The sequence below is a fragment of the Lolium rigidum genome, chromosome 7 (assembly GCF_022539505.1).
Source record: "Lolium rigidum isolate FL_2022 chromosome 7, APGP_CSIRO_Lrig_0.1, whole genome shotgun sequence".
NCBI lineage: Eukaryota > Viridiplantae > Streptophyta > Magnoliopsida > Poales > Poaceae > Lolium > Lolium rigidum.
The window spans coordinates 286,452,261-286,472,692 of NC_061514.1; the positions used below are offsets into that span (position 1 = coordinate 286,452,261).

The 20,432-nt window shown below is 42.9% G+C and overlaps 1 protein-coding gene across 1 annotated transcript; it reads right to left on the bottom strand.

Moving 5' to 3' along the window:
* Nucleotides 1-522: 522 nt before the first annotated feature.
* LOC124674852 (haloacid dehalogenase-like hydrolase domain-containing protein 3) lies at nt 523-3,536 on the bottom strand. The gene is made up of 6 exons (XM_047210906.1): nt 3,233-3,536; nt 2,866-2,972; nt 1,767-1,875; nt 1,518-1,679; nt 1,191-1,364; nt 523-874 (listed from the first exon to the last, which is right to left on the bottom strand). The coding sequence occupies exons 1-6, from the start codon at nt 3,491-3,493 to the stop codon at nt 827-829; spliced, it is 861 nt and encodes a 286-aa protein (XP_047066862.1). The 5' UTR covers nt 3,494-3,536; the 3' UTR covers nt 523-826.
* Nucleotides 3,537-20,432: the final 16,896 nt, after the last annotated feature.

Here is a 20,432-nt window from a genome sequence, read left to right on the forward strand (position 1 = left end):
TTATAGATTATGCACTAACTGTGGGGAGAGAGAGTAAGGGATGTGACGGTACGCCAATGGGGACGAGCGAGAGGAATCGGGGTGGAAGAAGAAGGGAATGAGCCCGTATCGGAGTAGGAGAATAGTGCGGATCCCTGCAGGAGACGTAGAAGACAAGCTGCTAGTGAGACGAGGGCGACAAAACCGGTGCAAAAGTAGAACGGAATCAGCCGATTCAAACCTCGTGAAAGGATCCAATCAGCCGATTATTGCATCCAAGTAAACAGCTGTTCTCCGGCTGCAGAATACCGAGGCCGGAGCCACAGCTGACAGCTGCATCTAACTGTTGCGAGCGACCGGCCCGCGCTGGCGCGGCTACTCGCCACCGGCGCACGGTGCGAGCGGCAGTCAGCTCAACTGGAACGTGCAGAATGCAAGGGACACGCTGGGTTCGGTTCTCTTTGAACACAGATTCAGAACATACGCAACGAACAATCCAAGGAGTAAACCGAGTGCTTAAGGCTTATAACTACTCCTGACACTTGTTGCTACAATATATACTGTAAAAATAAGGCCTGACAAAAGAGACGCTGCCCTCAGTTCTCTGGAAAAATATGTACAGCAGACAGCCAGGCACCCGAGAGCACGAAGGGTCGGCACTATGTACAACAGGAGAAGGAGGTAAAACACCTCTTCCTCCCAGCCTTTTATTGAAGCTCAGGGGCTCGGCGAGCATACTCGTCAGGAAGAAAAGAAGGGTAGCGGTTCGCGCAACCAAGGAAGTGTCACTGACCGCCACACACAGTTGAGTCGGCTTATGGTGTAGAGTGCGAGCAAGCATAGGGAATCACATAGAGTTGCCCATACCCACGCTAACTCCGATTCTTTCTGCGACCTGCAATAGGATGAGCTGATGTGAGCAAACATAACTTTCTGAAAACTGGAGCTGATATAAAAGACTTTTGCTAACTTTCCTAAGAAAAAAAAGCCAAGGAAATTCTTCTGAAATAAACAGTTACAAAGGTGGATCTAACCGAGTAAATCTGTGATACAACAAAATTGGTCCTAATGACAGCATAGAGCTACCAGATTTTTACTTGCTGTGTCTAATCCCAACTACAGTGACACCAAAATGCTACTCCTAGATGTCATGTTTGCTACAAGGACAATAATGGATTTGCAGCTTAGCGAGTTTGTGTTAAAGAGCTTACCTCCTTGAAGGAGTGAACATCGCTGCCCCAAAGCCAGGCATCACAGCCTGCGTCCCTAGCTCCCCATAAATCGTTCCTACGGTCATCACCAATATGCACTGCCTCTTCAGGTTTCACGTCCAACAACTCACAGGCCTTCAAGAATATGGTTGGGTTTGGCTTTTCTGCTGCAACCTGTTAGCAGGGAACAAGAGAACAGAGTTTAACGGCAAAGATCAGAAGGAAAAGTGAAGGCTAAACTTGGATACTAAGGATGGTAGCCACAGATGCAGTCAGGTTCAAAGAGTGGACAAATTTAAACCAGCTCGTCTGAATATGGAAACTCACCTCAGCAGATACAGCAACTGCATCAAACCAGTGATCGCAATTCAGGGCCTGTAAAAGTGGCCGGAGACGGGTGTCAAAGTTGGATACAACAGCCGTTCTTACACCAGCCCTTCTCAGTGCTTCAAAAACGTACTTAGCATCAGGGTCGATGAGCTGCCAGGCCTAGCAAACAAACATAACAAACTTTGTGAGGTCTAACATACAATAAGATGGTTTCAAATATATTTTTTATTATACACTTTGTCTCACCTTTTCAGTTGTATAGTAATGATAAAGCTCCTCAAAGTATTCTAAATTTGAGCAGCCTGTAGAAGAACTAACTATATGTTGCCAAAAGGGTCTTCCATCGTCAACATACCTAGAGATATTCAGAAACATTAGTCCATGAAGCAGCATATTTTAAGAGGAGTTTCAAATATTAATATGAAATGTTTGATGAAAAGAAGAGTCTAGAATGTCAATAACAAATCCACATATCCAGAGGGCTGGCTGACAGACAGTCAAGCCCATATTTCTATTTTTTTATGACATAACAAGTACAAGTTCCGAGGAGGAACGTCAATGCAAAAGCATGACAAGCTACAAAAGAATGAAATGAATGCACCAGTACTGCCCATCACCATCCTCCGAAAATGTTGAGGAAAACATAGTTCCATATCATTTTTTCCACTATGATGTTTCTCCTGACTGTACACTAGCTAAACTATATTTTCAGAAGAAACTTGGATTAATGATCGTCATACCCGCTTCTTACTGTATTTAGCATCACCAAAACAAGCAAAACTAACCCATCCCTGTCTGAGAAATTAATTTTCAAGGATCCAGTACCATACAAAATCTGGGACCAGTTCCTCATTCGGTATCAAAGATTTGGTTTCTCAGAAGCCCAATTGGTCTTGCAAATTTATTTCCATTGAATTTAACTTTAGGTGGAAATATTCTTAGCTCGCAGTTTTCTCAGATTGAGAGATAACTCTGTCTGAAATTCTATGTCTGCATGTTCATACTCCCCGTGTTCATGAGGAGATTTTTATGGTGGTTTATTGAAAACCAAGTTCCATGAAGTGAATCACAAATATTTAGTTCCCTCTTTTTGTGCAATAGCCTTGCTTAAAGTGCACAAGAGCATTGATGGCATAAATATCCTGGCCGTAAATACCAATTTTTCAACTCAGTGCAAGTTCCTTCAGAAACAGAACACAAAGCTCCCTTCAAAAAAATTCAATTCGAGTCTCCCTTAAGAAGTTCAAGAACAAAAACATCATACAAAGCCATATAACATATAGCAAAATTTGCAAGCAAGATGACATTTAAGGACAAGAGGGCAGTCAAAAGTTGAACGCCATACCTAAGCCGTGATCTACCCCATGGTTGGGCATACGCCTGCCTGTACCTCATCAAGATCTCATCCTCCGAGTACTTCACCCCGTACTTCTCGCCGAGTGTTCTGTACACCTAAATCAACATTCAGAACAAGGCACATCAGAACGAATGAACATCCCATCATCGCAGGGAAGAAAGAAAGGGAGGGGAGATTTTATTCGTGACCCGTGACATCCCACCAGAAATTGAACAGCGCCACTAAATCGCCCATGTCGACACAAACCGAATACGCTCGATCGAAACGGGGCAGGTACGGATCAGATCGGCCCAAATTACGCATTGCATGACGGTGCAGAGAACATGCACAAATGGAGATGGGGTACGGGGCGGACCTGGGCCATGGGCTCGGTGGGGGCGAGGAGGGTGCCGGCGGCGTCGACGAGGATGGCCTTGTGCGTGATGTCGCCGTAGATGGCCCTCCGGTAGTCGTAGTACTCCCGCGCCCCCATCGGCTCCCACCTCGCGCCGACGGCGACAGCGACCTCCGGCTCCGCCGCCGCGGCCGCGGTGCCTAGGTGCCGCCGCCGGCCCGCGAGCGCCGGCTGGAGCCGCGCCGCCGCCGAGGAGGCCGAGCGCAGCCGCGCCACCGCCATTGTCAACGAGGCGGAGAGCGGGTCAGGTGGTGGTGGGTCTCAGGTGGCGGTTGTGGCTCCGGCGTGCCGTCCCCAGCGTGGCTGTGTGGGTGTGATGCGGTGTGGCCGTGTGCGGTTTATAGGCGGGCGGGCGGAGACGAGCGGCGGCCGGCCGGGGACGCGATGGCGATGCCTGTTGGCTCGTGTGGCTGTTTTCAGTTCCTGCTTTCGTCAGGTTTCAGAGACAGTTTCCACTGGGTATGTATGTGTAATCGCGGTATGAATTACAGAGGAAATGAATATATGTTCACGACTAGTTTGAATTTACCTACTTACACGTCCAGATGCACGAATCTACCACATCTTTCCCCGGATAGAGGGACTGTACGTTTTCAATTATGTACTAGTCCTCCGTCCAAAATTTTGTCTAGGTTCATATTTATCTACACCACCTCATTTATTTCCGAATGGATAGAGTACTATTTTCTAAAATAATTATCACGGATTTATCTAGATTTGGACATATCTAGACGTGCAAATCTGCGACACTTATTTTGAAGTATAAGGGGTACATTTTAAGACTTTGAACATTTTCCAGCCTAACAACGATATGAATTTGTTCAAAGTAATTTTAAGTTAAATAATCATTGACCATTGTCCTCACGAGTAAAACACAACTCGCTCTTGTGTCCTTTCGTGGATGGGCACCCTCTTCGCTCGCCGCTAGATGGGCACCCCCACCTTATTTCCAAAGGTTGGTGACCTCCACTCCACTCGCCATTGGTGGAACACATCGTCGTGCAAAGTACTTGCATGTTAGCAATCGTATTCCGCTAGCGATGGTTCATCGGGTAGTCTGTGATGCTTGGCGGGCGATGATGCGGTGGGATCTTGGCAGGAACCACTATCGGGTCTCGAATAGGGAGGGGATTCTCATGTATCCGACTATGGAGGTGCTAATCGTCCACCGGTATGTGGATGCGGTTGCGGTGGCCACCATAGGTCACGAGGGTTTGTTCCTTCGCATTGTGGCAATAATGCCAATCTTGCACCATTGTTGGCCAGAGAAGTCATTGCGCGGTAGCGGGAGCATCGTTTTGTAGACTTTAGGCGACTTCCTCTCTGGCTGATTGGGTGAAAACGACTAAACAATTTCTTTCTTAAAAGAATTGCTTGATTGCTTGTGCGTTCTTCTTGGGGTGAAAACCCTTGATCTCATCTTCAATCGTTTGATCTAGTGTATTACAACGCTCGAGCACCGTTCCCTTCCTGAAGGCACACTTTTTTGGAAAACCTTTCTCACAATTCGTGTGGTTCTTAGGGTAATTGTTGATGTTGTTTCCTTCTTGAGTACAACATTCGTACGTTTTTCTTCTCTTCCCTATTTTCGGTGTCTCTCTACCCTTAGCAAGGCCTAAGGGTGATGCAGCATTGGCTCATGGTATCTCCCAATCTCGAGGAGCGGTGCCTTCTCGCATGAGGTGAACCAACGATTCGATAGGACCTATTTGCAGTGCTAAGTATTATCTTGGGTGGGTTGATGGACGCTCCACAAGCAACTATGGCGGTACCCAGGTGCTGCTACTTCCGGAGGATACAATGGTGGTTTAGGGCAAAAGAAATGGCGGCACAACTCATCAAAGATCTATCTTGGAGATTGTTACATGAACAACATTCCATATCGGGGTGATACACTTAATTCGGCCTTCCTTGGTCAAATGCAACGACAATGCACGTGTGTATTTTTCACGATGATGGCGTGTATTCTTGCCGATCATTTGTTTCTAATTTTTGTTTCACCAACTGCATGTTGCAACATAGATTTGTGTGTGTTGATTCGAAAGAATGACAACTAGTTTTGGGTATCATTTTTTTATTGTGGTTGGATTTTTGTTGCTTATCACATCATGCTTGTAATAAATTTCGGTGTATGCGCGATAACAATAATTTTAAAAAGACAAATGTATCAGGGCAACAACAAAAAAAAATAGTATTAATATATTGTATGAACCTGAAGAATTGAGTGTCATGGAGCAACAACAAAAAAATGTAAGGTTGCCACATGGTGGCATCCAGTTGGTCTGCTATGTGTATGGCGGCGTAGTATTTTGGCGTCCAATAAATATGGAAAATCAGGTATTATTCGGATTTTGCCCTTTTAGCCTCCGGAAACAAAACAAACAAATGGCATCCTCCAACTTCCAAAAGCGTCAGTGTGATTGTCGGATCTAAGCATGTTCTTGAATTTTCCATTTGTTAAGATGCAATGCATTTCCTTTAGCTAAACAATCAATAGCGCCACATTGTTGGGAAATGCACTTTGGCTCATAGGAGCATATGCTCTCATTATGTGAATGCACATTTCAAAGTGTCAAAAAATTCTAAACTAAATTTTTACATGTACATCTAGACATTTTATGTTGGTACACAAGTTTTCAAAAAAAAACTAAAAACAATTGTGGCTCCTGTAAAAAAGACAAGTTTTGGTGCTATAACACGACTACGTACAGGATTTTTTTTGTCTTTTTTGTACACGCCATATAAAATGTTGTTTCTCCGCGAAAATTTGTGCACTAACATAGAATGTCACGATGTACACCAAAAAATTTATATCAGAATTTTTTAACATTTTTAAAATTGTTTTTTAATTATTTTATATAATGAGAGCATTTGCTCCTATGAGCCAAATTGCCACCTCCCACATTGTTGGCTCAAAAAGCAATGTCTGCCGTACCAGTGCATCGTTGGACAAAACTTGGGGCCACCAAACTCCTGACAGCGAATCAGCTGGACAGAGAAGCATTTTCCTTCTCCGAACATGGACACCACAAGATACGTTTCAGGCTCGGCACACAGATCAGCCGTCATTTCAGCGGCGATTTCTTGCCCATCTCGTCGAACCAGTACCTGATCAGCTATCGCACATGCCCAGAAACAATTTCCGTTGCTGGTGGCGCACTGCCGCTCACCAGTGAGACTTCGATCACGGTCGGATCAGGCCGTCAAGTGCCAGTCGTGATTTATAATAGTAACGGTTTTGCTAATTCTTGAGAACTAAGCTAGAGCTTAGTAGAATCGGTAGCCATTAGATCGCGTCAAGATTCATGCTAGTCGTCTTCTACCATGCACACCGAGCGGGAGGAGGGATGAGGCGGAGGAGCGCCGCCGAGCCAAAGTTGGTGACGGCGCGGCGGACACGACGATAGTGAGTATGGATCATAGGGGTTCAGGGTGCAGGTGTGGGGTGCCATCGTTGGAGAAAAAGGGACGGGGCTTAGAGAGATTGTTGGGGTGGTGGTGGACCGATGGAGGAGGAGCTTTCACGGAGCGGCGAGGCGTCACGGCACACAGAAGCAAGTTAGTGGTTCGGCTGGCGTAGGGGGGGGGGGGAGAAGACGAGGAAGAAGGTGACGTCGTTCTCAGTAGGCTAGGCCCTAGTTACACCGTTATAATAATATATTAACTAAGTAAAAAAGACGAAGAATCAGTGACTCGGCGCAGGAGATAAAGTCGTTGGGAGGGGGGAAAGGAAACTCACGGCACCGGATAAACGGGCTGAGAGGATTTCGGATGCCCTCGACGGACGCCAGATCCACCCACATCTGGTGGGTTTCCTTTTCGATCTCTGCTTCTGGGCTACCTCCTACATGGTGTGACCAGATTTGGACGAAGAAGAGAGGAGGAGGAGAAACCGGCGTGTCTTGATATGGTGGATGCGCTCTCTCATGTCAGGATAGGACGTCATAGACAAATAGGTGACCTCGAGCGTCGCCACAGTGTCGCGTCCATGTGAGGAGAGAGTGGTGAGAGAGTTAGGGGTAGGATTTCTGTGATAGATAAGGGGTGGTATATAAAGAGCATGAACTTATCGAAAACACAGAATTGTGTACCAGCATTTCTATAGAGACACATATGCCCTTTTGCAGTATTTCGGTGACACACAAATAAAAATCATTTGTAGCCCATGTTCTCTCCACAGCGCCGGCCCATTTTTGGAAGGCCTAGTTAACAACGTGAAAATACGTTTAACCGTGGAGCGTATCCATTTTAGATGTGAGATGTTCTTAGTGTCACTCTAAACTAGTGTATATATCTAGTCAAACTCTGAATTTATAGGACATATTCATCAAAACGGAAGTGGTACTAATAATAACAAGATTTGTCGCGGCATCATCTATTTATTTGCCTAACATTTCCTCTGCTGCAATGGCCGAGGCTATGGCAATGAAGATAGGGCTGCAACTTGCTAGTTCTTTGGGGTGCAACAATATTATTTGTGAAGGTGATTCTATGGAGACTATTGAAGCGTGTACGGGAGAAACTATTTGGTGGAATGAGGCTGATGCGGTCTTTGCTGATTGTGTAGACATCTCTACTACTATTGATCATGTGAAGTTTCAGCATTGTCCAAGAGAAGCTAATGAGGTTGCGCATGTGTTAGCTAGGGATTGTTTTATGTCTAAAGTGGGTTGTAATTGGGTCGATGAACCCCCTAGTATTATTCTAGCTAAACTCAAAGATGATGTAACCGTTGTGTGACTCTTGCAACAGGTTTCTTTCGCACTCTTTTTCTTACCAGCGTACCTAAGGGACTGGAAGGTTTTTAATGAGGCAGCCTGTTTGCTTAATATAATTTGGTTTTTTTAAAAAAACAAGATAATCAAGTTTATTTTGGTGGTTTCTCTCAATAAATTGGATGCAGATGTAAGGAAATAACAACGCACTGATCTTTGGACTGAAACATTTGGTGTTAAGGAACTGGAGGGGGAGTATTTTGTTATTCGGACACTCATGAATAAAAGGTTCAATCGTATTCATAGGTTCTTTGGTGTGCAATCCTAAATAAGACACTTGAAAGAAAAAGAAAACGTAGATACTCTAACTTTCATTTTGTTATAAAAAAACTTTAACATACACGATCTGGTGGTACATGATCTACATAGTTACCACACATACATGAGCAAGAAACTACCGAAGTTAATCTCGAAGTAAGAATGCAAAAATCAGTGAGAAGTGTATGAAGAGAAAGTTCGTCCATATCAACGATACCATTGATACTTAGAGAGATCAATGAACTACCCACATTAGAGATTCGCCACTCCGTTGTAATTTGGGTTATTTTCCATTGAAAAAAACTTGCCGTCGAACAATTATATTATATTCATATAATTTCAAACCCAGTCAAATTTTGGACTCAAAATTTATACTGAACTTTTTTACTTTTATATAACTTAAACCTGTTATGGTACAATTTTAAGGAGCATATATAATTCCCTCCTACCTATTTGGGGTACTTAACGAAAGAACTTGAAATTTTATTAAATATTAGTTGTAGTGTTATTTGGTATACCATTTACAATGTAGCATTGAAAAATACTCTCGTGGTGTGCTAAGTTTAAACAGCATTTCATAACAAAGTTTCTTCTTTAAGCATTTTTCGCCAATTGCATTATGTTTAGTGTATATGCATTTATGAATATTTCTCTAAGGCATTTGATTTAACAAATACCTTAACAGTGGTTTCTCGTGTCCTATTAGGTAAGCATATTTATATAACTTTATAGTGTAAACTGAGCCATTGGCATGATTACATACGATATTGTGTGGTAAAATATGTCTTGTTAGAATGAATTCACCCATAGCACATAATAACCATTGATGAATACAAAAAAGTACTTAAATACTATTAAATTAATATACATAAAATTGCATTAATGGTTGTATTTGCATGCAATGTGCTTGGTATCAACGGGTGTATGCAAGTGCTCCCAGCAACTTCTTAAATTTGGCTCACTTGTTTTCGGATGGATGGATAGAGTATTGTTTTCTAAAATAATTGTCACGGATTTATCTAGATTCGTATATATTAAGACGCGCAAATCTGTGGTACTTATTTTGCAACATAACGGTTACATTTTAAGCTTTTGAACACTTTCCAGCCTAACAATAATACAAATTTATTCAAAATAATTTTAAATTAAATAACCCTGGGTCATTGTCCTCGCGAGTTAAACACACCTCGCTCTTGTGTCCTTCCTGGACGGGCACCCCAAGCTCTTTTCCGAAGGCTCGTGACCCCCTCTTCACTTCGCCGTTGGATGGGCGCCCCCACCTTATTTCCCAAGGTTGGTGACCTCCACTCCACTCACCGTCGATGGATGACGTCGCCATGCAAAGTACTTACAGGTTAGCAATTGTCTTCCACCAGCGACGAGTCATCGATGATCTGTGATGCTCGGCAGGCGACGGTGTGGTGGGGTCTTTGGCAAGAACCACAATTTGGTCTCGAATAGGGAGGGGATTCTCATGTATATCCGACTAAGGAGGTGTTGACCGGCCACTAGTATGGGGCTACCGTTGTAGTCGCCACCAGAGGTCATGAGGGTTTGTTCCTTTGGATCTAGTGGTACGTAGCAGTGCCAACCAAGAATTGTTGCAGCGGGAGCATCATTTTGTGGACTTCAGGAGACTTCCCCTCTAGTTGGTTTGCAGCACATGTGCTAGGGAGGGAGACTCACCCATGGTGGTCGGACCTGTCTCTTGGAGGTGTTATCATGACCATCCACCTGAGTGGATGTTTCCAAACATGTATGGTCGGCTCGACGAGTTGGAGGCGGCAGCAAAAGGGTATCCTTCAATTTGGTGGTGCTCTTCTAGTACCAGGTCTCCTGCTCCGGGTTTAAATATCCTATGTATTACCATGATTGCGCGAAAACGCCTACATAATTCCCTTCTTGAAAGAATTGCTTGATTGCTTGGACATTCTTCTCCAGGTGAAAACCCTTGATCTAATGTTCAGTGATTAGACACATAGATCTGGTGATTGTATTGAAGAATCTTGCTCACAATTCGGGTGCTCTTAAGGTAAGTGTTGATGGTGTTGCCTTGTTTCTCATGGAATTCATACATTTTTTCATTTCTTCTTGATTTTTTAAATGAATTGGTCATGTACATATTAATGTTTCGTGTACTCTTGACATTGCGCCATTCAGAGGACATATGTTCTTCGTATATATTGGCTTGATTTAATGCATTCCCTTTATCTAGAAAAAACATAAAAGTTCAATACTTTGTTAGAGACAATCAGGTTGGTGTCTCTCTACCCTCTGCAAGGCCGGCCTAGTGGTGATGCAGCAACGGCTCATGGTGTCTCCCTTCTCTCCCTTTCTCACTGAGTGGTGCCATCTCACATGAGGTGACCCAACGATTTGGTACGACTTGCTTGCAGTACTACATACTCCCTCCATTAGATAAAATTTGTTTATGATTTATCCAAATTCAAATATATCTACATATTAGATAGTGTCTAGATACATAAAAAAAAATTAACGAATCTAGAATAACTTTTGTGAGACGGAAGCAGTATTATCTTGGGTGGGTCTATGGGTACCTTAGAAACAATTATGGTGGTGTCCACCTGCTACTACCTATGGAGGATACCACGGTGGCTCAGGGCAAAGCAATGGTGACGTAACTCACCAAAGATCTATCTAGGCGATACTCGTAATTCAGCCTTCCTTGGTCAAATGGAACAACAATGCACGTGTGTATTTTTCTCGATGAACACATGTATTCTTGCTGATCATTTGTTCCTAATTTTTGTTTCACCAACTGGATGTTGCAACATAGATTTGTGTGTGTTGATTCGAAAGAATGACAACCTAGTTTTAGGTATCATAATTTCTTTTGTTGTGGTTGATTTGTCATTGCTTGTCACCTCATGCTTATAATAAATTTCGGTGTATGGACCATCTGGATGTAGAGACCAGAGCCTGAGAGATTTTTTTTTTTTAAGAATGCATCAAGCCAACAAAAAAAGGAATAATATGTAGCGAGGAATCAAGTCACATGGAGCAAAAGAATTGCCTGACTTGGGATATTCCAAGCGACGGTGGTTGGCAACCGTTAGATGTAAGGTTGCCACGTGCATGGACTTCCACTTGGTCTGCTATGTGTACTGCGGCATTGTATACGTGTCCAATAAATAGGCAAAATCAGGTATTTTCTCTGACCCATATTAGTTGTCGCTAATATTGATAAGTAATATGAGCCGCAGAGAGTATTATTGGGAGTTTGCCCTTTTAACTTCTACTACTAGGGAAAAAGAATGACAACCTCCAACTTCCAAGATCGTCCGTGTGATTTTCGGATCTAAGCATGTTCTTGTTGTTCATAATTTTCCTTTTGTTAAGATCCAATGCGTTTCCTTTAGCTAAGCAATCAATAGCGCACATGTCCGCTAAAAAGGAAGGTGTGCCGTACCAGTGCATCGTTGGACAGGACTTGGGGACATCAAGGACACGTTTGGTTCATGCCCCATCGCGCCCAGCCAATTCGTTGGCACAACCAATTTTTTGGCGGAGGAATCGCCCGCCCAAAAAACGCCCGAGATTTGGCTAAAATGTACACTACCGCGCACCGTCCGGAGTGGGCTAACCAAAAAAATCGGAAGCCAACCAAACAACCCGTGGGCTATGGGCTTGCCAATATTTTGGTCAGGCCAGCTTTGGCACAAAACCAAACGTACCCCAAACTCCAGCAAATCTGGGCAGAGAAGCATCTCCGTCTCCGAACATGGCCACCGCGAGACACGTTTCAGGCTCGGCACACAGATCAGCCGTCACTTCAGCTGTGATTTCCTGCCCATCTCGTTGAAATTCTACCTGATCAGCTATCGCACATCCCGGGTGCTGGTGGCGCACTGCCGCTCGCCAGATAGACTCCCATCACGGTCGGGTCAGGAGGCCGTCAAACAGTTTTGCTAATTCCCACTATATTAGGAATTAAGCTAGGGCTCAGTAGAATATGTTATCGCACATTCCGATGGATCGTGCCAAGATTCATGCTAGTCGTTGGTGACGGCGTGGCTGGCGCCAGTGGAGACAGTGACGGCGAGGATGGATCTTAGGGTTTAAGGTGTAGGTGCAGGGTGTCGGCGTTGGAGAAGAAAGGGGCGATACTTTGGGCGATGGTCGGGGCGGCGGTGGACTGGCGGAGGAGGATTATGATGGGGCAGAGCGGCGAGGCGTCGCGGCAGCGTGCCGGCCGCGGGCGGGCAGGACGGCTGTTCGAACGACGGTGGTGGTGGGGGCACACCGGAGACGAGGAACAAGGTGACATCAACCTTACTGAGAACTAATTAGTTCTTAGTAGGGTGAGCCCTAGTTACACATTTATAACATAACTAAGTAAAAAAGACGAAGATCGGCGACTCGGTGCAGAAGATGAAGTCGTGACATCATTAGCATCGACCGTCGCCCACCAGGTAAACATGATGGACAAGATTTTCGATGCACCGACACAGGCCCTATCTGGCCGCATTTGGTGGGCTTCCTCTTCGATCTCTACTTCTAGGCCACCTCCTACATGGTAAGACCAGATTTGGACGAAGAAGAGAGGAGGACAAGGAGCCGACATGCCTTGATATGGCGGATGCACTATCTCATGCTAGGATAGGACATCACAAACAAATAGGTGACCTCAAGTGCCGCCGCCATGCCACGTCCATGTGAGGACAGAGTGATGAGAGAGTTAGGGGTAGGATTTATGGGACAGTTAAGGGGTAGTATATAAAGAACTATAGAGCACCGTTTCTATAGAGACACCTATTGGCAAATGGAGATTTGGAAATGCCCGTTTGAATTTTTCGATCACAGACAAATAAAAAATCATCATGGCCGATGTTGTCTCAACAACGGCGGCCCATTTATAGAAGGTCTAGTTGGCGACATGGAATTATGTTTAACCATGGGTTGTATCCGTTTTCGATGCGAGGTGTCCTTAACTTCACTCTGTACTAGGTATATATCTGATCAAACTCTGAATTTATACATCTTAGTCATCAGAACAAAAGTATTAATAATAATGACAAGATAATCAAGTTTATTTCAGTGGTTTATTTCAAGAAAATGAATGCAGATGTAAGAAAAGCACAACGCACAGATCTCTGACCTTAACTGAAACATTTGGTGTCAAGAAACTGGACGGCGAGAATTTTATTGTTCAGTCACTTATGAATAAAAGGTTTAATTCTATTCATACTTCTTTCGTCCACAATCCTAAATAAGATAAATGAAAAGAAATACCTAGATACTCTAGCTATCGTGTTGCGAAAAACTTTAACATACACATGCAGATCACTAAAGTAAGGGTCTGTTCGGCTTGTAGGGCCAGAAAATGTAGGAACAGCTAGAGACATGAGCGTCCGGTACTTATCGAGATCTAGGAACTACCCACATTCAAAATTCACCGTTCCCTTGTAATTCAGGTTAATTTTCATTGAAAAAACATTGTCATTGAACAATTATATTATATTCATGTTTTTCTAACAATTCAGGCCCAGTCAAAAATTGGACTCAAAATTTATACTGAACTTTTGTACTTTTATATTAGTAAAACATATCATTGTACAATCTTAAGGAGTATAGTTATCTGCTACCTATTTGGGGTACTTCACGGAAGAACTTAAAATTTTACTAAATAGTAATTGTAGTGTTATTGGTATACCATTTGCAATGCAACATTGAAAAATATTGTTGGGTTGTCCTAAGTTTAAAATGCATTTAATAACAAAGTTTCCTTATTTAATCATATTTTCCAATTTTATATTTTAGTGCATATGTATTTATGAATATATCTCTAAGGCATATGATTTAACAAATACCTTAACAGTGGTTTCTAGTGCACTACTACTATTAGGTAAGCATATTTATACAACTTTGTAGTGTAAACTAACCCATTGGCATGATTATATAAAATATTTTTGTGGTAAAATATGTCTTGTTACAATGAATTCACTTGTAGTGAATAATAAACATTGGTGAATAAAAAAATACCTAAATACTATTACATTTATAAACATTAAATTTTATTAATGGTCGCCTTTGCATGCAATGTGCTTGGTATCAACTGGTATGCAATTGTTCCCAGCTAGTTTTTAAATAAGAAGTATCACACGAAATTAAACAAGAAAATTATAGTTAACTTGATTTCGGCTCGACTTCCATCCATCCAACAGAGACTAGTCAACTTGGCTTGTTCTTACACTAGTCCACATAGGCTTCTTTGAGTTTGATGATGCTATTGGAGTACTAGGTCCCAAACAGCTGGGTGAAAAGTGAAAACCCCTATGTCTGGCCATGATTTGGTAGAAAAAAAACCTATGTCGTTCTCTTCTTAAAGCAATTGCTTGGAGTTTGCTTGGATTTTCTTCTCGAGACTGAAAACCCTTGATCCGAGCTTGAATGGTTAGATCTCGTGATTGTATCCCTCTAGCGGCAATCCCTTTCTGGAGGTGCTTCATTTAGATGCAGCAGGGAAGTTTTACGTGATTCCGGAAGTAGGCTGGAACTTGGCCGGTAGTATCGTCCGCCGGTACTACCGCCCTTGTTCCGCCTGCGTCAGCAACAACATCAGGACAGCAGGAAAAGGAATCCAGTCGGAACTTTTTTTTTTTTTTTTTTTTTTGAGAGCAACCACATATTTCATTAATCGAAAACCAAGTTACATAAAACAACATATGTGGAAACTAAAAGACAAACCGGGATAAAATGATTATCCTGAATTTGCAGATAAAATTCTAAAAGATCGAGAAATACAAAACGATCCTTAGAGTTTCCTGCAACCACCATAGCTAGCGGCCGCCGTCTAAATCCACCGCCGCCAAGACGAACGCAAGAAGAGACGCCGAGCCTCCACAATTGCAAGATCCAAAAAAGCACCATCGCCAAAGAGGCTTTGTGAGTCGATGAACGGGCCTCGCCGCAAGCAGCGAGGCACATGTCGTTGTGGCACGTCGACCGGGGGACGTCCCCGTGCTGTCTTGGACCAAGATACGTCGCCTCCCATCGACGAAGTCGGAGAAGAACGGCATATCCACCACCTCCGGACCAACATCTTCGCTCCAGAAGAACCACGTCGCCCCGGCCCCCAGCGTCGTCGTGGACAAAGACAAACGCCAGTGACACGTCGAGAAACAGATCTCGCCAGATCTGAAGAACGGCGAGAAGACCAAGCTGCCGACCTGAAAGATCGACAAGCACACTTTGCCAACAACTCCGAGACGCCGCCGTGAAGGTCGCCGCCGGTGTGGGAGTGGAGTTGTGGCAGATTTATTTGCCCGGGCGCCGCTCCCACCACCCAACGACGCACCACAGCAGACAAGCCCTAACTACAAAACAGAGGAGGAACGAGGTCCCCTCCCCCTCCTGCCGCCGGAGCGGCAAGCAGAGGGAGAGGGGCCCAGATCTCACGCCGGTGGAGTTGGGATCTGGCTGCCCGCCGCCTGGGAGAGAGAGCAGGGGCAAAACGGTTGCGGCTCTTGCGGCCAGTACTTTCGGTTTTACACACACAAAAATTCATAACAAAAAAATCCATAACGGTCAGATCTGAAGCATCTACTCATATAAATAGCCTTCTTCCCCAATGGAAGAGGTTGCTCAAACCCTCAATACTTCTTCCACCATTGCTGAGCCACCAAGAACACGAAAATCATCATATCTCCTCCCTCAACCACCCAAATCTCTTGAGTTTTGGAGAATCGAAGGAGAAGACCCCGATCTACATCTTCACGAAAGCGATTTGCATTTCCCCCTCATTTCCTTGAGGGCCCCTTTGCTAGTGTTCCATTTGGAATCTCTAGTTGTTTGTGATTGATTTTTTCTTGTTGTTGTTGTGTTGTTACAGCTATTGGGAGCCTCCGATTCAGCTGTGAATGTGTGCCCCAAGAACCTTGTAAAAGTCTGATTTCCGCATTGAGGAAATCTCTTAGTGGAAGTGGGCTAGGCCTTTGTGGCGTTGCTCACAGGAGACCTGGGTGAGGTCTTCGTGGCGTTAGTTAGGCCTTTATGGCGACCACACCCCTCCAAACGTAGACGTACTTCCCCTTAAAAAAAGGAACTACGGGAATCATCTCGGTGTCTCCGCGTGCTCCACTCTCGGTTACCTCTATCCTTGATTGCGTCTTTATATCTTGTCTAGCTATATCTTGCTTAGTTTTATACCTTGTCATCTAGGTAAATTCACATAGTTGCATATCTAGAGAATTTACCTTTGTGTCAAGCCTAAATTAAAAAAGAACTAAAAATTAGGTAGCACCTATTCACCCCTCCCCCTCTACGTGTGGCATACGATCCTTTCAGTTTTTCCTTTACTTCTTACCTCGTGCATTGTGTTTATAATAAATTTCGGTGTATGTACCATCTAGATGAAGAGAGCGAACAATAATTTTACGAAATAAAGGTGAATGCATTAAGCCAACGAAAAAATAGGAAAAGTTTGCATTGATCGGATGTGAGAAACCCAGTCATAGGACGCCGGATCTTCCAAGCGACGGTGGATGTCAATTGTGAGCATTTCAAGTTGCCATGTGGTCACTTACACTTTGTCCGCTTTTTATCCTACCGTGTTGTATTCGCATACAGTAAATATATATAAGTAGAATTAGGTATTATTTGGATTTTTCCCTTTCAATTTCCGCAAACAAACAAAAATGGTAACTTCCAGCTCCTCGCTCCGACTTATGGATCTATGCATTCTCTTGTTGTTCATAATTTGTTAGATGCAGTGTGTTATGCTTAGTAGCTACTTCTTCTGCGGAAAGTGTTTTTGGCACCCGAGCTCTAGTGCTCTCGCCATTTAAAAAAGATATTTTTACAAGTGATCAAAAAAACTGAAAATAGGTTTCAAGATTCTCAGTCATGCAAAATCTCAATCCGAAATTCTTTTTATTTTGTGCTAGACAAAAACGACACAATCTAATATGTTTTCGATTTTTGAACATGACTACTCAGATCTACACAGATGTACACGTTTGTCATTTTTGTGTAGCTTAAAATATAAAGTATTTGAAATTGATAGTTTACACATTTGTGATGGTTCTAGTAAATAGGAAAAGTTTGCATTGATCGGATGTGAGAACTCCAGTCATAGGGAGCGAACGAATTGCCTGACGCCGGATCTTCCAAGCGACGGTGGATGTCAACTGCGAGCATTTGAAGTTGCCATGTGGCAACTTCCACTTGTTCCACTTTGTATCCTGCCGTGTTGAATTGGCATACAATGAATATAAATAAGTTTTAGGTATTATTTGGATTTTTCCCATTTCAATTTCTGCAAAGAAACAAAAATGGCAACTCCCAGCGTCCAATAGCCTCACTTCAATTTTTGGATCTATGTGTTCTCTTGTTGTTCATAATTTTTTGGATGCAATATGTTATGCTTAGTAGCTACTTCTTCGGCGGAAAGTGTTTTTGGCACCCGAGCTCTAGTGCTCTCCCTATTTAAAAAAATAAAAGATATTTTTACAAGTGATCAAAAAATATGAAAAATAATTTTGGAGATTGTCAGATATACATCTCACAATCATGCAAAATCTCAATACGAAATTCTTTTTATTTTGTGCTAGAAAAAATGACAAAATCTGATATGTTTTGGAGATTTGAAATTAACTACTGAGATCTATACTTTTTCATTTTTGTGTAGATTAAAATATAAATATTTGAAATTAATATTTTACACATTTGTGGAATATACATCATTGACTATATGCGGATTTATTTTCAGAATTTTTTTAAACTCAAAACTATGATTTTTTATTTTTAAAGAAAAACGAGATCACTGATACCCATGTGCACCGTATCTCTGTTCCTTCTTCGGTTCCATATTAGTTAATATGCAATTTGTTGTGCATAGTAGCTAAGCATCAATTTGTTAACAAACAAAAATTACATCCATTTGTTAAGATGCAATATGCTCTGCTTATTGTTACTTCTTCTGTTTCATATTAATTGTCGAAGCGACAAATAACCTAAGACAGAGAGAGGGAGTAATCAATAGCGCTACTGTTTGGGATAGGGATTTATGCACATGAGCACCAGTGCTCCCTTCACTTTCTGTCTTTTGAACATTCTAAAACCTCGCGCTTTTATATGTTAAAAAATTATGGTATTAAATATGTAGATAGATATGTACATGAAAATTGTGTGCAAAAAAAATCCTGGTAAAAAATACTTTAAATTTTGGGAAATACAAAAATGATAAATTTCTGACAAAAGGATACACTATTGTAATACTATTTTACTACAATCCACTATCAAAAAATTGTATTTTTCATATTATTCAAAATACAAAGTATTTTTTAACGGGATTTTTTTGCATACACCTCTTCCCGTATATATCTATCTATATATTTAACGTCATAATTTTTTGAGACTTAAAAACGTGAGATTTTAAAATTTTCAAAAATTAAAAACTGAAAAGAGCATTGGTGCTCATGTGTCAAAGATACTTTCCGCACATGTTGGCTAAAAAACAATAACAATGTATAGGGTGCCGGCGCATATATCTCTGGACAAGACTTGGGAACATGAAACTCCTGACAGCGAATCCGAACATTGCCACCAGGAGACACGTTTCAGGCTCGGCAGACAGATCAGCCGTCATTTCGGCTGCGATTTCTTGCCCTTCCCGTCGAACCGCTACCTGATCAGCTATCGCACATCACATGCCGAGCATCGGTTCCGGGCTGCTGGTGGCACAGTGGCGCTCGCCGACGAGGCTTCCATTACGGTTGGGCCGTTGGGGTCAGTCATGATTTAATATATACTAACTAGATTAACAGGACGAAGAATCGGCGACTCGGTGCAGTGCAGGAGAGAGGTCGTTGGAAAGAGGAAACTCGCGGCATCAGTAGTGGATTCCACGGTGATATGCTTACTCAATCGCACTGGCTTTTGACGAGTGCCTGCGTTCGTTCGTTTGTTTGTTTGCTTCTGCTTGCGAAAGTGAAGTGGGAGTAAGGTTGGAGCCGAGTGACTAGCTGAACAACCCATGTTATTTTTAACAGGCCATTATTATTTTACGTTACGTAGGTTCCAATAAAATGCAGACGTAGACACAAACCTATTTTTAGTTTTCCATCAAGCAAACGCCTAAATCAGTCGCCACCACAGAGCAGATGGTTTTCCGTCGCCAGGAAACATAGCGCCGGTGGTTTTCTCCGTGTTCTGTAAGCACGTGTATGGGCTATAGCGCTTCTTCGTAAACGACGAAATTGCGCACCTTAATTTTTGGTCAATCCTTTTCCTTTTACATTTTACAGTACTAGTCTGTCCGTTGGTCTCTCATTGGCTGCTTCGTTGATTCATACGCACCCAACCTTCGTGCAGCATGCCGTCGGCGTTACACGCGTGAGGGCGAGGCACCAGCAAAACAACGCGGCACGTAAACGACACCAGACGATGCTTGCTCGGTGAATTTTTTTCATTATAATTTCTTAGGAATAAAGAGAATATATATTATTACCTTCATTCTATAATTTAAATCTTTCAAAAAAAACTTAAATTATAGAACTTAACGGCTAATTCAGTTTTCGAATAGAAGAAACAAGTATAAATGATACTAGTGGCTACCTTTACTGTAGCTCCTCGGAGTTGATATCAATGTGTGCTTGTCAGTCCTTTAGATCAACGGCTTGATTTTCTCGCCGTTTTCAGATATGGCGAGATCGGTTTCTCGGTGTGTCGCTAGCGTTCTATGTTGGGGCATGGGCGAGGTGGATGCTCTGGAGCAAGGATGTTCGGTCCGGAGGTGGTGCATGTGTCGTAATTCCCCGACTTCGTCGATGGGATTCCCTGGATCTTGGTCCAAAACAGTAAAGGGATGTTCTCTAGTCGATGTGCCAGCACGACAATATGCCTCGTTGCCTGCAGCAGACCTATTTATTGACTCGGCAAAGCCTCGTCGATGATTATGCTTTGGATCTAGCAGTTGTGGAGGAACTATTTCTCTCCAACGTGTGTCTAGACGGCGTTGGAGTCTAGTGGCGGTTGCGGGCTTTGACGAGTGCATGCAACTATATGGATGGTTTCACATTTTGTTTGTTCTTAGGGTTATATGTGAAAAGTTTTTAGGACAACTTTTCCTAATATTATTTGAATAATAACTTGATTTTCTATCCGTA

Excerpts from the sequence above, each read along its gene's own strand:
- LOC124674852 (XM_047210906.1), bottom strand. The coding sequence starts at position 3,493 with ATGGCGGTGGCGCGGCTGCGCTCGGCCTCCTCGGCGGCGGCGCGGCTC. Across the intron at positions 1,876-2,865 it reads TGGGGTAGATCACGGCTTAG|GTATGTTGACGATGGAAGAC; the intron begins GTATGGCGTTCA and ends GAATATCTCTAG. Across the intron at positions 1,365-1,517 it reads CAGTTGCTGTATCTGCTGAG|GTTGCAGCAGAAAAGCCAAA; the intron begins GTGAGTTTCCAT and ends CCCTGCTAACAG.